This window comes from Oxyura jamaicensis, chromosome 9 (genome assembly GCF_011077185.1).
Source record: "Oxyura jamaicensis isolate SHBP4307 breed ruddy duck chromosome 9, BPBGC_Ojam_1.0, whole genome shotgun sequence".
NCBI classification, from domain to species: domain Eukaryota; kingdom Metazoa; phylum Chordata; class Aves; order Anseriformes; family Anatidae; genus Oxyura; species Oxyura jamaicensis.
Window position 1 is genome coordinate 19,028,455 of NC_048901.1, and position 16,312 is coordinate 19,044,766.

General features: G+C 38.9%; 1 protein-coding gene across 3 annotated transcripts in view; it reads left to right on the forward strand.

Moving 5' to 3' along the window:
• Positions 1-16,312, forward strand: part of TBL1XR1 (TBL1X receptor 1) — a 110,426-nt gene that overhangs the window by 86,634 nt on the left and 7,480 nt on the right. For 2 of the 3 annotated variants that reach the window (XM_035334214.1, XM_035334215.1), the window contains 11 exons: positions 3,574-3,676; positions 6,388-6,533; positions 7,979-8,198; positions 10,260-10,410; positions 10,612-10,753; positions 11,052-11,115; positions 11,217-11,314; positions 13,077-13,137; positions 14,300-14,421; positions 14,909-14,983; positions 16,091-16,218. In XM_035334214.1, coding sequence (XP_035190105.1) covers positions 3,619-3,676; positions 6,388-6,533; positions 7,979-8,198; positions 10,260-10,410; positions 10,612-10,753; positions 11,052-11,115; positions 11,217-11,314; positions 13,077-13,137; positions 14,300-14,421; positions 14,909-14,983; positions 16,091-16,218 — 1,265 coding nt within the window. In that variant the 5' untranslated portion in view covers positions 3,574-3,618. The remainder of the gene's footprint in view (positions 1-3,573; positions 3,677-6,387; positions 6,534-7,978; positions 8,199-10,259; positions 10,411-10,611; positions 10,754-11,051; positions 11,116-11,216; positions 11,315-13,076; positions 13,138-14,299; positions 14,422-14,908; positions 14,984-16,090; positions 16,219-16,312) is intronic. The other variant, XM_035334216.1, reaches the window with a different exon arrangement.

Sequence of the window (16,312 nt, forward strand, 5' to 3'; positions counted from 1 at the left end):
ACCTCCCAAACAAACCCTGGGGCCCTGTGCGGACATTAGGGAAAACGGAGCTGACACGGTTGGTGGGTTAGCTGCTTTATTTTCGCTTGTGCTACTGTTTTTCTTTGGCAGACATCTCTGCCAGTTGCAACTTGGGCACGGAGTGAGGGGGTGGCCATGTGCGTCGACTACTGAGAAGAGTGTGGCTGCTGCCTTTGGGCTCGGTTGTCCCGCCTCTGCTCCGACCTCGTATTCCCCTCGCCGCTGTGGAGACCCGGGGACCTCAGGGTGACCAGAGCAGCTTGGGGCTCCCGGTGCCACCCGAGGCGCTGCGTGGGGCTGGCTGGCACTGTGGTTGTGGTGAGCCCCCTCTGCACTTGGGAGTGAACAGGAGCTTGGGTCTTTCCTGCTTATTTACCAGAAACACAAAGCCCTGCTGGGAGCTGCTGCGGGAAGGCTTGGGGCAGCCCTGTCCCTGCGGCTGGGAGCAGTGGTGCTGCAGCTTCCCCACCACGTGAAACGGAGGTCATGGCTGCTGCTTCAGCTGGCTGCATGGCCGGCAACCCGGGCTGGAGGTGGCCACGCTACAGGGCCCGCTGCTGGGGGAGCCCAGCTTGACCTTCTGCTGCTGCTGGGCCGGCTGGCAGCCAGCCTGGCATCAGCCTCGAGTGTGTCAGGGGGAGAGCTATCCTGTCCCCTCCTATTGTGTGGCTGCTGTGTCCTCTCCTCAGTTTGACAGCTTGCTTTGGGGACAGAAGGAGGGCTCTTTGGCTTTGCTTGCTCCTTCCACAATTCCTCCCTTGGGTGCGATGGGTGAACCACGGCTCTTGTGTGTGTGGGGGGGGAGGTCACTAGGAAAGGTCTCGCAGGACCATTAAACAAACACTGGAAAAATGGATAAAGCAGTATCTTGATTTTTTTTAAAAGGGAAACTTTTGCAGCCTTTTCAGTTTCATGCCCTCATCAGGCAAGCTGTGTATTTATTTAACACATTTCTGTGTTTTTGGAGTTGTTACCGTACCAAAGCCAGTGTTACACTGCCACCTCTTGATAGCTGGGTAGGAAAGCAAGTGTAGTGAGCTGAGTGGCAGTACTTGGCCTTACCTTACCAAGCAGCTTGTTTAAAAAACACTTTGAACCAGCCTTGAAAAATTACACTCATTTGACATGGGCAGTGTGAATAACACTTCTGAAAGACAAGCAAAATGTTAGTTTTTTCTTTAGTTATCCAGCTACATAATGTGACAAGCAAATCTGTGGCATTTCAACAATTCTGCTTTGAGTGGCGGAGCCCTTTTTATTTTAATAATACAGATCTTTTCTATATAGCAAGTAGTGCTCATATCTGATTCTTGCATTTTAATCCATCTTTTTGGACGAGACCACGAGATTTTAAAAATCAGTAACATACTCATGTCACAGACTGCCGTTTGTGTGTTTCACGTAAAAAGGCTACTTTACAAGACTTTTTAAATTTAATTACCTTTTTTTTTCTGAAGGTCATTGTTCCTTCTACAGAACTTCTCTGCAAGGAGCAGTCTTTAAAGATGATTTGCACCAGGCTTGACAACACGAACTGGTTGCTAATGTATGAAATGGCTGAAAATGGCATTCATTTCACACGCTGCTCAATAAATGATCCCCCAAATTGTGCAGTAATTTGCCAGGTATACGTTGTGCGTCCGGCACCACCGGGGGCTGTGGATGGGGGTAGTGCGAGCATAGTACCAGCGTACCTTTAAAACTTGAGCTGCATTAGCAAGAAGTTGTACTGGAACCAGTTATTTTATTCCCTTAAACAGAAATGAGAAGATTTTACATAGCTCTGCCTTTTTATTTATCTCCTTACGGAACTCCGAGCATCTTGCTCCCTTCCCCAGTGCGGCCCTCGAGCCCAAGTCTCTCAGTCAGCACTGGAAGGCACAAGGCCGGGATGTCCGCGGCCGCCTCCTGCCTGTTTCTTGGCTCCCTGTCTCCCAACCCCAATGTTCTGCGCTCCCCTTTGGCTCTTTGGGGTGTCCCTGTGCCCCGCAGCCCTGCCTGGTTTTGGGCAAAAGCAGCCCTTTGCTGCACAAGTTGTCTGTAGCCTCTCCGTTGGTGGGGGAGCTCGGTTGGGCCTCTTCTCTCTCACAGCTGCCATCGCTGTGGAGCCTGTAGGAAAGTCTTGTCCCTGAGAGCCTTCCCCTGTCGGATTCGCTTGAAATGGGACGGTGAAGTTCAAAAGTTAGATGACGAGAGCTGTCGTGGTTACTTCGTCCTTTTTTCTTGGGGAATTTTGCTGAGGGAAAAAAAGGCCTGGAAGGAATATGTAAAGCCTTTTACTATTCGGCAGCCTTGTAATGCAAATCAATCTTTTACTTGCTGTGTACTGCTGCGTTCAGTGCTTTCCTGCTTGGAGCAGCAGCGGCAAATGAAGCCGATAAGTTAACACCAAGAACTTATTGGTCATTTTTTTATTATTACTTATTTAAATGAGGTCCAGTCAAGCCGTGTCCAGTAACAGTAGGGAAGTCACCTTCTCTGACTTGAGTCGGAAAATGATGGTGGCAGCTGGGTAAAACACTTGAAGCGCCTGCTGGCGCGAGGTGCCAGGCAGGCAGTAGGAGCAGGAGGTGCACCTTGCTTCGTGCTCTTCTGGGAGCTGATGTCTGTGTGTGTTTGCTTGACCTTATGGAAAGATCGGGATTTTAATTTTCAAACATTCAGAAGTCAGGACAATGTTCTCATCAATGAAGCTTAAAATAAAGAAATAAAAAAGTATTGTCTTATTTTCGTGTTTTAAAGCCTCGTGATGCGTTATATTTTCAAAATTTGTCATCAAAAGTGTATATATTCTGATGCATTATTTCTCTTGCTAAATATTTACTTCCCGTAAAATTGAGCAAAATCCTCATGGGTACGTATATACCTGTGTATGTACTTATATCCATAGATATTCTTAAAGCATTGATTAAAAGCATGGAGAAATGCTTTTAGCAAAAAGGCTCTGTTTAAAATTTGTCTCTAATTTTAAGAATTATTTTTGCAAAGCATAAGCATATGGTTAAGGTATTTTCTAATTCTTAGTGGAAAAAGCTGGGCTTTTCTTTGCACATATACAGTATTGTAGACTATGTTGCACATTTTTCCTAGAGCAGGAGGACCTGAAAATTGAAGCAGATTAGAAGTAAAAATGAGAAATTGCCTGGATACCAAAGTGAAAACAAGTGCTCCATCTTTGTTACCCAAACATGGAGAAACCCAAATTATGAAAAATGTAATCCCTAGCAATAATGTTGATTAGGTGGAACTCACTTGATTATTTGTTTAAAGACCTGTGAAATGAGGCATTTTTAATATCGGCGTTAAGGGGAATGCTTTCCCAGTTCATACCAATTTACGTCATTTGGGAATCTGGCCCTTCAGTATTTAATTTACTGACCTTAATGTTGCTGAGAGATAAATGATGTTTTAACGGCTGTGGTAGACTTACTCACATTATCGAATAAAATCATTGTGCTGCCAAAGAGCTACTTAGTTTATAAATATAGCATTTGTTGAGAAATATGTTTTAGTTGTTTAAAAATGTTTAATTGACCTACTTTTTATTTTTAGGGTTGTGTCCTTTGTTGTGACCTCATGGTTTAACTGGGAATAAAGATGAGTATAAGCAGTGATGAGGTTAACTTCCTGGTATATAGATACTTACAAGAGTCAGGTGAGTTTTTTTTCTTCTTTTTTTTTTTTTTTTTTTTTTTTCAATTCTGATTGTTCTAACAATGCTTAATTTATTTGGTTTTCATCTGCAACCACCTTTAACCAATGCCAAGTTATTTAATTGTTTGCCAGTAGGCATGTGCTTCTGTCTGAACTGTTTCTTGGTGTTTCTTCTCAACAAGAGAATGAACTCCTGCCAAGTTACCTTCTGTAACTTAATCAGATTTAGTCGTTTGGAGATTTCAGATGGCAGTCAACCAAGGACTCACTTGATTACTAGAAATGCGTTTTCCTGGTGATCCTTTTTAGCTACAGGGTCACAACGAGACTTCACATGATATTCTTTGGACGGGGGGAAGAGTGACAACCAAAAATGTATTTCCTGCTCTGTCATGAAGCATGCAGGGTGGTGCTCCTGTGAGCTGGTGCTATATGACCAGACTTCTTGCTTGACTGTGACTCTGGAAGGGCAGACGTTGCTGTTATTTCAAGGAAAAAAATGGCAGCTGTGACCATATGACTAGTATAATTTGAATATAAATACAGATGAACAGCTTTATTTTTCTTTATTTTTACAAGAATGACTTGGATTCTGCAAAGCCGTCCCGAAGGACGCTTTCTTGGAGGGTTTTCTCCTCCTGTGTATGGCTAGCCAAAGTCTCTGGCTTCTTAGGAGTAAGAGCAAAACAGATGAATATTGTCAAATTTGCAAAGACTTTCTTTCCTGTCATTTTTATCTGAACTATTTCTGCAAAACATGAGCAAGAATACTGTAGTGATGATATGATCCTTTAGCTTAATTTAAAAAATTCCAAAAGCGCAGCAGTTTGGGTTGCATGTTTGACTTTCTAGATGTGACCATATGGCTGCAGTGGTTTTTGTGGTGGTGGATGCTCTTGAAACTAAGACTAGAAACAACGTTAGCTTTTACTTAGAGCTATGATATTGATTGCTTAAAGCAGTCTACATTTAGAACAGGCAGATTTGACTGGAAATCAGGGCGTGCTCCAGTCTTTGAACAAATTATGATTGTCAGCTAGCAGGAGGGAATATGGTCTTAGCAATACATAGAAGAAGTCTGTGTTTTGAATCAGAAGTAAACTCAAATCTTAAAGTAATAGTTCAAGGGATCAACTTCAGTGTACATGTTACCTTTCAACATCTATTGATTATTAGTTCTCTGTTGTTGATGGGTGGCTTCAGACTTCTTTAAAACTTGTTTGGCGGTTATGCATCATAAAATCATGTGTATGATAAAATTAAATTCAGTGTAAGAAACCTTTTAACCAAGTTCGTTCTGCGAGTTTTTACTGAGTAACTGTTAAGATTGCTAGAGTTTTGTGAAGAAAAGAATCCAAGAACTTTAGGAACAGTGGGGTAAAAACCAAAGAAACCACATTTTACCAGTTTTACTGGATGAGTGGAATTCTTTGCTCCAGGTGATCTGTTTAACAGGTTTATTGTCAGCTTCTCAGATTCCATCTGTTTTTCAAATCTCATCCTAGCACGTTGCCGGTGACCCTGACCTGAGGACAGGTGCAACGTTTTTCATGATGAGAGAGGCTACACCTTGATTATATTTTTTTGCACTGGCACAGGATAGATGTTTGGCTTTGGAAAATAATGTCATACATAACTAACTCTAGGGGTTAGAAGTAATTGTCTTTTCTTATATTTCTATGCAGGTGTCAGTAACCAGTCACGCCTTACTTGTAGGTGTGTGTGTAAACATACGTATTTTCTTTGAGTACTTACCTGCAGCTGTATTATTTTAGCTCAAAAGAGGTTTTGTGGCTTTAACACATGCACCTTTCCTTCAGAGCTGGTGGAGGCTGATGCAACGTCTGTCCACTGCTTATTGACTTCTCAAGTTGAGACAAAGAAGCACCAGAAATAGTGGTGGATGGCAGGGTTTTTCAGTCTCTGTCAGGAGGAAGAAGAAACTCATTGTTCCACCTGAATTTGCAGAAAGCAATTATACATTCCTATTCCGCTTGCAGATTGCTTTTGTCAGAGAAGCCAAACTTAAAAATGGCTTTATCTTCATTTGAAAGTTTGCAGGTTCTTAGTTATCTGACAGGAAAAAAAAAAAAAAAAAAAGGAAAAAACACACAAAAAAAACAGTAGTTTAAGAAAAAAAAAACTAAGAAACTAAGACAGTAAATTTGCAGAAACAATTATTTTTCTCTAGGTTAAATTTATGTTTCCAGGGCAGTCAAATAAATAAGGAGCAGCCACCAGTGCTGTACCATAATGTGCTTGTCACTTCTTAATCAGCACGCAATACTGGTGGAGTTCTAAGTGCTAAAACATGCACAGTTATGACAGCACCGTAACATGAACTTAATTCTGTTCTACGTACAGATTCATTTTATTTTCATGGGTAACAAATCACTGAGGAAAAAAAATAACAACTGAATATATTTAAATAAAACTAGCTATTTATATTTTATATTTTTATACTTATGCACAAATGTTTTGCCAATGATAAAATTAATAATTGCTGTGCTTATATACAAACTTAGTTTTTGTCTCTTTAAATTAGAAGCATTAAGAGGGAAACAGAAGTGTTATAATGAGCTTTTCATATATTGTAAGCGTGCTATAATTTTGTAAAACTCAATAGATTTGTAAACAGAAGATCTTACTGTTCTTTGGTGCATAGCATTGTCCATCTATAAATCAGTTCTGGTGTTTTTGCCTCGTCTTTAGGGTTTTCCCATTCAGCATTTACCTTTGGTATAGAGAGCCATATCAGCCAGTCCAATATAAACGGTGCTCTGGTGCCACCAGCTGCTTTGATTTCCATCATCCAGAAAGGTCTGCAGTATGTAGAGGCAGAAGTCAGTATCAATGAGGTAAGCAGGCTTTGCCTACAGGAGTATTACGTCCTTGCTTGCAGTAAGTTTCAATGCTAGTATTTTTTCTTAACTTTCTTGTATCCTATTTATTTACTTTTACTTCAGATTCCTCACTGCTGGTGTTCACCATGACTCCAGTGGTGGAACCAGAATGGAGTGACATAACTGGGTAGGGGTTCTGCCCTGTGCAGCCACACAACACCAGGCATGGTGTTCTGGCTCATTGCTTAAAGGTCCGTTGTCTGTAGAGTTTTTACCCTAATATAATGTTGCAGTAAATCCAGAAAAGTGCAATACAATAATCATTGAGACAAGTAACCTCTTACTTTGTGTTTTCATAGACTTGCGCTAGGGAGGGAGGAGAGCACTACGCAGCTCTCATTGAGTGACTTGTTATAATGAGATAATGAGAGCCCAAAGGCAAGATTTCCAAACAAAGAAATGGTTTCAGTCTGTGGCAGGAAGGACGAAGTATGCCAGTTTGCTTTTTGCTTCTGCTGGCTAATTCATCTTTGAACGGGATCTATTGAACTTGATATTTAAATGGTTATTCCATCAGCACAGAAAGCGAGGTGTCTCGTTGCCTGAGACTGCAGATTCTTACCCTCAATTTCCATTCTTATTTATGCCTGGAAGGTTAGCAGCTTTTGTGTGTGCCAGATCTATTACAGAAGGAAACATTTTTTCCACTAATTCTGCTATCTCTCCAGTCTCCCTTATGTCTTTTGTTTATGTGTTGTTTTCATAGTCCAAAAGAGGCAAATCCTTTCCCTTAGGAAGCCTCAGAAAAATAAACCAAGTGATCGGAATAAAAGGAGGAGACCCTATATTTATCACAAGGAATCCTTCTAGGTCCTAAAAATAGATCCTTGCAAAGCCCTAGCGTATGTATAAGGGTATTTTTAACTGGGTCTTGTCCATTTCAGGATAAAATTCTTCTTTGTTGTTTGAAAGCATGCCAACACTGTTTAAAAAAAGAAAGAAAACTAGTGAACTCTCCAGATAATGTGTTTATGGAAAGTATTAGTCTAATAAGATAGAATAACTTCACAAGCCAGTGACCTGACTTGCAATGTTTGCAGCTCTTCAAACAAACCATTAGACTTTGTTACAGCCACTCATGTTTGAAATCATATTCATAGATAGCTTACAGAATTTTTTGCTTTAGCAGACAACTTAGCAAACCTGAAGCATATAAATTTTGAATCCAGAACCTCTGCCAGAGGCCTGCAGTGGCTTTTTTGCATATTTATGGTGGCCACTTCACTTTAGAGTAAAATTCCAATTCTAACCACAGAAATGATGAGAAATCACTTCCAGCACCATTTGTAAACTGTTGCCTTTTTATTGTATTTAGGTTATATTAGAGTTTCTGCCAGTTATGCTAATTCATATTTGATGTTGGTTTTTTTTTTTTCCTCTTTCCCTCTGCTGTAATTTAGGATGGTACCTTGTTTGATGGTAGGCCGATAGAGTCTCTCTCACTGATAGATGCAGTGATGCCTGATGTGGTACAGACAAGACAACAGGCCTACAGAGATAAACTTGCACAACAGCAGGCAGCAGCTGCTGCAGCCGCAGCTGCAACTAACCAACAGGGATCAGCAAAAAATGGTGAAAATACTGCAAATGGGGAAGAGAACGGAGCACATACTATAGCAAGTAAGTTGAGACAAATGAACTCGGCCTAACTAAACCCTCCCTCACAACTCTCCACAGCAGGGGGTTGGAATTAGATGATCTTTAAGGTCCCTCCCAACCCAAACCATTCTGTGATTCTATGATACATCATTTTCCTCTCTTATATCGTATAACCTCTTCACGTACCTTAGTACTAGCTAGCAGAGAATGTGATAAATGTGTATAGGTATCAGTAACCCTTCAGTTTGCAAAGAATACTTTCTTTTTAAGTGATACTTTAATGGAGTCTCACCTTTGACTGCCCCTGCTTTGATGTTAGGAGTTGTAGGAGGAGGTGTGAACTTCCACATTCATTAGTTTACAACTACCATTGACCAGAGTCTCACTTGCAGTACTACTACTTCCTTGTCATTTGAAGATTTTCCACAACGCCCTGGGAGCTCTTGCCTGAAGAGAAAATGTCAGAGACGATTCTTTAAATACTACACCTCCCCAGCCCTGGGCCCTGTACAAGGAACAAGGAGAGGAGCCTGCTTATCCTTAGCTGGTTAAAACACAGTACTGCTTGTCATGCTCCAGCAAGCACTGCTTTTGCCAGGTTCTGCTAACCAACTGAATCAGAGATCTATAACTAATTCTCTGTTGGACAGACTTCCTTGTCATGCTGAGAAGATCATGGTTGCCAAGACAAATACTGTGTCCTTTGTCTTCTTTATCAGTATCACTTTTCATGATTTGCTATGCAGAATTACACTGCATGGTTTTAGTTGCAACTGGTGAAACAAGCGAGTTTTATTTGTCATCACTGGTCAAAGGAACATAACTTACAATCAGGCTTATTATAGAAAAGGTAAGACAGCAAAATTAGGTTTTGAAAATATTATTCTGGAAGCCTGAATTACACATTTGAGAGCAGGAGTTACAGCTTCTGCTGTAACAGCTCCTGAAGTAAAGCCCTTTTTGGGAGAATATTCGTATCAGGTCATGTACAAGTTCTACATTTTACAACTGGATTTTACTATTTTTTTCATTATTATGTATTATAAATAAACTTTGAAATATAATCTTCAGTTTAAACAAATAAGCTCTTGATTTCAATGCTTGCATTTAAAAATCTCCTAAGATTTGCTTGTGAACTGGAATGAGTAAGCTTAAACTTCAGATCTTCACTCCTGTTAAATGTGATATACCAGCAACCCCTACTGGCTGGTACATCGAATTAAACTAGCATTGATTCTCTTTAATTGAAATAGGGTTTTATATGGTACTGTATCTTAAAATGCTCATGGTCTAATAGCTTTTTCTCTGTTCTTACACATACAAACAGTGACAGAAACCCTTAATGTTAAATTAAGCAATAAATGTGAAAAACTTTGCTTAATCACAGTGAGTAAATAGGGAGCAGGTGAACTGTTTAGCATTTCTTATATTTTGCATTTATCCTCAGGGTGAAAATATTTTTAATAATAGAAAATGATTGATGATAGCTGGCAAGAAAACTGTTTTGTCAGTTGAATTACCCCCAGTACATTTTACAGAACAAAATGGATTCAGCATCCTTTCCACACAAAAAGCTACGTATTGCCACAACTTCGCAGTAATTGCCAATGCAGTTTAAGAAGCTCTGTTAGCAGTTTACCATATCGCCAAATGTTACTATATTTAATCAAAGCCATTTCAGAAGTGAAGTGTCAGAAGTGTTGATTTAAAACCTGTTTGAATTCTATGATGATTTTTGAATTTGAGTTTTGAAAACTAATGTGCCATAAACGTATTTTTGAAGTACAAGATAAACTAGCAGCATATTGTACTAAGCAAGATAGTGCTTGAAAAACTGTGAGTACTTTTTAAATCAGCATTTATATTTTAATATAAATTCATTTTTGGCATTGATTTTGAAGTTTCATAATAAAGTCCATTTGGATGATGAGGTTTAGAAGAGAGGTTTCTCACTTCATTTTTCCAAGTACCAATTTATGAAGTACTATAAACAGATTGGGATTAAAAAAAAAAAAAAAAAAAAAAAAAAAGAAACAGGAATGTTGCTTATCCCAAAATATTAAAATCTACCTCTCGCTACTGTTGTTTCCCATAATGCAGATAATCACACAGATATGATGGAAGTAGATGGAGATGTTGAAATCCCTCCCAACAAAGCAGTGGTACTGCGTGGCCATGAATCTGAAGTATTCATCTGTGCCTGGAATCCCATTAGTGACCTTCTGGCCTCAGGGTATGTGCTGCATTAACTATGGGTATACATAATATTGATGTTCATTGATGGACTTTTGTACGGGTGTAGTAACAAGTTAAAAGAATTCCAGCCTCAGTGCCCTCTAGATCAAATGCCACAATGTTCACTGTTGGGAAAGGAAGACCTTTGTAATTGAAATGAATTGAGAGAAGGGGTAATATCCTCGTAACTGTTTTGTAGATCTGGAGATTCAACAGCACGGATATGGAACCTCAGTGAAAACAGCACAAGTGGCTCTACGCAGCTGGTACTTCGACACTGTATACGAGAAGGAGGGCAGGATGTACCGAGCAACAAAGACGTGACATCACTGGACTGGAACGTAAGTCAAAAACACAGTACTCAAAATACTGTGAGAAAATTGTACCTACAGTTTTGCATAGTCAAATTTTAAGTGACAGCAGCTATGCGTCATCTGTAGCTGCACCTGAATTACACATCACTTTGCGTTGCATTGTAATTGCTTGTGTTGTACTTCGGGGACATTTTATTAATAATTGTAGTCTGTGGAATAAATATCATCAGTCTTACGCAGATGTCTTCTACCTGAAATTTGCTTTGTGCTCCTTAACTTTGAATCATGCGCTAAAATTAAATAAAAATAACCTTTTTACTGGCAGAGTGAAGGTACACTTCTAGCAACTGGGTCTTACGATGGCTTTGCAAGGATATGGACTAAAGATGGTATGTGAAATACTTCTTAATTTCCAGTATTTTTCCTTTATTGTGGTTCACAACATAGCTTTTTATTTTTTTAATGTATTCATATCAATATAAATTTTCAGGTAATCTTGCCAGCACCTTAGGGCAACATAAAGGTCCTATATTTGCGTTAAAATGGAACAAGAAAGGAAACTTCATTTTAAGTGCAGGAGTGGACAAGGTGAGATAATCTTTGGTAAAATTAAAATTCTTTACTTCACCGTTATAATCTAATTGTAAACAAAGCTGTAGAAAGTAAATAACTAAATTTAAACTAAAGGCATGGGACGTAAATATGTACTTACAAAGAACTTGTTATGCTAGCTATGTTTCACTGTGTTTTATAATAATTTATTGAAATACTTTAATTCATCAGATTTTAATGTACCTGGGTCTCTTCCCAATTAGGTTAGTGTGAGCTGCAAAGTAAGTGCATTGAACGCAGTAACGTTAAACCTTTGTAAAACCAAATCAGGTACAATTTAGTGAAGCATTTGATGCAAAGCCTCGGAAGAAAATTGTACTGGAGGAATAGATTCAGGCTGATTTGGTTATCATTCAAGCCTGAGAGTGATTAAAAAGGTTAGAGCTGGAACATAAGGAAAGTCAATATATTTGACTGGGGGGTGCTCGTAGCATAATGCCATGAAGCCCATTGTTTAATTATGATTTTATTTCATGCCTCTAAACAAACTTAAAGACTCGCAAGGTCTTTAAATTCAAAGCTGCAGTTAGTGTGAGAGATTATGCAAATGGTAGGAAGGATACAATAATGATGAAGAACAGACCTAAGATGAGTTCAAGGAATCATAAAATTTGTTTAGTTTTTTGTGTTTATAACCAATTCAGGGTGCAGAAGTAAGACCACAGTTTTGCACAATACTTGAAACCGGCAGTACCCTGTAAAGTAGTAACAGACCCTCAGATATTTTCCTCTCTTTATATGGCTGTTTTTTCCCACATTGACTTAACCCAGTTTGCTTTAGTGCCCAGCTTTATAAATGCTTCTGCTGGCACAAAGGAATGAAAAGAGTAAATGTTTCAAAACACGGGAAGGATGGGTTTCTTCTGGCAGCTCTGATGGCTTATGCCAGTTCTTACATTTTTTTGAGGATGAAAAAGATGTAAAACCCCACTTTTGTGGGGCTTTAATTTGCAGAAAAATATGCTGGAGGAAATAAAAGCCTCATTGTTTCAGTCAATTAAACTCATTGGACAAAGCAACTGAGATTATGCTTTGAAAAATACTCTGCATTAGCAGAAAGATTGGCTCCACCTTATGTTTCTTTTTCATAAATAACTTCTGGTCAGTTCATGCTTTTGCTGACTTCAGTCTCAAAATTTTCATTGATCAAAAAATTTCATTGATAAGGTAGGTCAGGAATATTGATATATAATAAAGTGATTATAAAATACCGATTATACTACGAATTTTTCTTTCATCAGAAAGATGGCAGTAGTACTGGCAGAGAAGGACTCAGAACAAGAACAAAATTACACCCCAGAATCTGAAAGATTTGATTTATGAAACTGTGTTTGTATAAAGATTCCCCACAGGGACAAACAAGGAATTGAAATGACAATTTGAATATGCAAATATCTGAAATTAAATTAACTGTGTGGAGTGGATTAGAAGAATATAAATAGAACTGAAGAGATATATTTATTTAAAAAACAAAACAAAACCCCACAACCCCCTTCTTCCTTGCAGACCCTTCAGATGTTATGATAAACACCTGTTTAGGTGTTAGGGTTCTCTTCTGTTGTCCGTAGATCTACCACAATTTCCTTTAGTAGTGGATAAAACACTAGAAACATTTAATCTTGTAGGTGAGGGCAGTGGGGAGTAGGCTGGGTAATTTGATACACGTGAATGGTGGAAGTTGTGGGAAAGTAGCAAGTTGTACAAGTTTGTTTATTGTTAATTTATCTGTTTAATACAGACCACAATTATTTGGGATGCCCACACTGGTGAAGCCAAGCAGCAGTTTCCATTTCATTCTGGTAAGTATTGATTTTGCTTATTCAGGATTGTCATCTGGAAAAAAAAAAAAAGAAAAAAAAAGTTATTTATTTAAGAAATAAAGTACCTGAAGTTTATGGAGCTTATGTACACTGTTTTAAAGTCTTGGAGTCTTTGAATACTGACTCCCATATTTGTAGTCTTATGTAGTTTTAGAACTTTATAACTCAAAATTTTATTGCAGTTATATGGAAATCATAAGAGACAGTCCAAGTATTACCAACTTGTTGCAGTACAGGGGCAGATATCAAGTGGTTGGGCCTCAGAGGATTTACGTTTATCAGCCAAGGACTCTATTCATCAGCTTCCTGCTACAGTAATCCCATCTCTACATCCCATTGTTCTTCACTTCCCACTGTGCCATCCCCAATTTGTTTGGACACAAACCAGCTAAAGGCTGTTCACTGGCCAGCTGGGATAAGAGTGCTGCCATTCGGGGAGGTCAGACAAATTGCTCTGTGGGCCGCATGCTGTGCAAGCCTGCCGGAATCAGCTGGAAAATAGAACAACAAACAAGTTATTGAAGGGCCTTTAAGAAATTTGTCGCATTTCTACTTTTTATTCTACTTGTCCTGTGTTTTTGGTGGCATGACGGCAATCAAGAAAATCAGTTCTTGGTAGCACACAGAATTGTTTGGAGTATATCTGCTATAAATATCGCAGCCTGGCCAAGTGGTATATGTGGACTATGATTAAGCCTCCAGTTAAAACACCTTAATAGCTTGAAATTAAAAAACTCATTCCACCTTTCACTGTCTGCCATCTGTGAGCACAAGCATGCACTGTTGGTGCAGAGATGAGCTCATGCGTGACTGTACTAAGCTGAGGGAACCTGTTTCTGATGTGGGCTCTGGAGATTTATTTGTAGATTACTACAGCTTGTTGTCTAGCTGTTGTCTTCTGCATAAGAGTTTCATTTCAGATACATTGTTTTAGTGACTATCAAATTTTGTCTCATTTTTCTTTCTAAGATTGTTTTTGGCTGCATTTCGCACTGTTCTGAGTGTTTGACTGTCTTTAAGAACTTCTATACAATTAATAGTTGCTTCCTGTTGACGTTTGTTCTAAGGTAGTGCATGCTGAATTTGGAAAGCAAATTTCTGCAGAATACATTTCATAGTTTTACATATCTTGTTCTTTTAGCACCAGCATTAGATGTTGATTGGCAGAGCAACAACACATTTGCTTCTTGCAGTACAGACATGTGTATTCATGTCTGTAAACTAGGACAAGATAGGCCCATCAAAACCTTCCAGGGTCACACAGTAAGTACTGGAAAATGGCAGATTACTGCACGGTATTTTTATTAATGAGAGGTTGGAGGAGGGGGGGAGTGTCAGTATTTTTGCAAGCATACAGCACTTGCATAATGGTTGGTCTTTGGCAACAAGCGATGGATTTATCTGTGGGTAACTGTAGTTCAGATGATGTGGTGAACTGTCATTAGAACAATACCTAGTCGGGTATGCAGCCTCTCTTACCTGGATGGCATACCAAAGGTGAGCTTTAGAAGAAACACATTAACTTTAGGCTTTACTGTGTATCATGCATGCCGTGTAAGATCATGTATGGCAAAATGTGGTGAACAGGCAGAAAAAAGTTGTTGTTCTTGAAGGGGAGGCTAGGAATGAAAATTAACTATTAAAATACTAACGATTATGCAAATACAACTGCTGCCCAACTTTGTCTTTTGTATGCTGTCATTTGTATTGGAAGTGAAGACTTCAACTTATTTTCTCTGTTTAATTTTAGAATGAAGTAAACGCAATCAAATGGGATCCAACTGGTAATCTTCTGGCATCCTGTTCTGATGATATGACTCTAAAGGTAATGGGAGTTTTGGTAATGGCTGTGGTAGGATTCTGCAATACGCACCATTAGCTTGGGCAGTCCAGTGGCATCATTGTGCTTTCTGTATCGTCTAATATTTATTCTTTTTTAGTATAACAAAAACAGGCAATCCCAACAAATCTTTGTTAATCAGAGCCAAGCTTTGGTCCAGAGAACTTGTTACAGCCTGCCACCCTGAGACTTGGAGCGTGATTTATTAGGTGCTTTTAGCTGTTTACAAAATTAGGTCGTTAATCATTAAGCTGTCACACTTGTTGGTTGCTTTTGGTTAACAGGAATAGTTGGAATGCATCTAATGTGTAACACATACAAGAACGGGTGACTAGGTCCTTTCCTAGTTTTCTTCTGTTTTCCCCTTCTTTCTAGTTGAAAGCTGTAGCATATTGTTTCTTGAAAGTCTGTGTGTACTCCCTTGTTTTTCCAATTCAGCCAAGGTCATTCTACAGTTTTAATTACCCCAACATGTTTTCCCCAAAATAATTATGTAAAACTTAATGAAGTTACTGTGTTTGTTGAAGGCTAGCATGGAGGATTTGGAGTCCAAAGGAAGTCCTCCTCTGTGCGAAGTACTGAACAAACACCTGGCGATGCAAATTGTTACAAGCCAAGAAAATGCCATAATGGTTTTTGCAGTATGCATCTACCGCTTTGTACGAAAACAGCATTTTTCTCTACTGCCCCTTTATTTTACTCAATCTCTGTAGCAAGGAGTTCATTTAAAAATAAGACAGGGATATTTTGTCAACTCAGACATGAACATATGCATGCTGCTCTTCTCATTTTAGCATCTGTTACTATCCCTGTATTTTTCAAGTGACTTATAGTTAGCCAATGCAGATTGGTTTCTATAGACGATACCTTTATTGCTAATTAACCCCATCAGGTACTTCTAACTCAAAGAATGGAGGGCACTGAAATAATACTTTTAATAATTACTCTAGAAACCCGGTAGTCATAGCAAATGTTTTGAGTAGCATAAAAGGTATCAGTCAGGCTGCAAATGATGAAGAAAGATTTTTTTAAAACAAGTATTTTGGTACAATACTGTGCTAAATGTCTTTGCTGTCTTCCATTTTATCATAGATCTGGAGTATGAAGCAAGACAGTTGTGTCCATGACTTGCAAGCACACAACAAAGAAATTTATACTATCAAATGGAGTCCTACAGGACCAGGAACAAATAATCCAAATGCCAATCTTATGTTAGCAAGGTACTGTTTAATCCTGTTTTTAAATGCATTTTTAAAAATTGAGCCTTATGTTTGCTTCGCTTTTTACATACGTATGTTAAAATGTTTCCAAGGA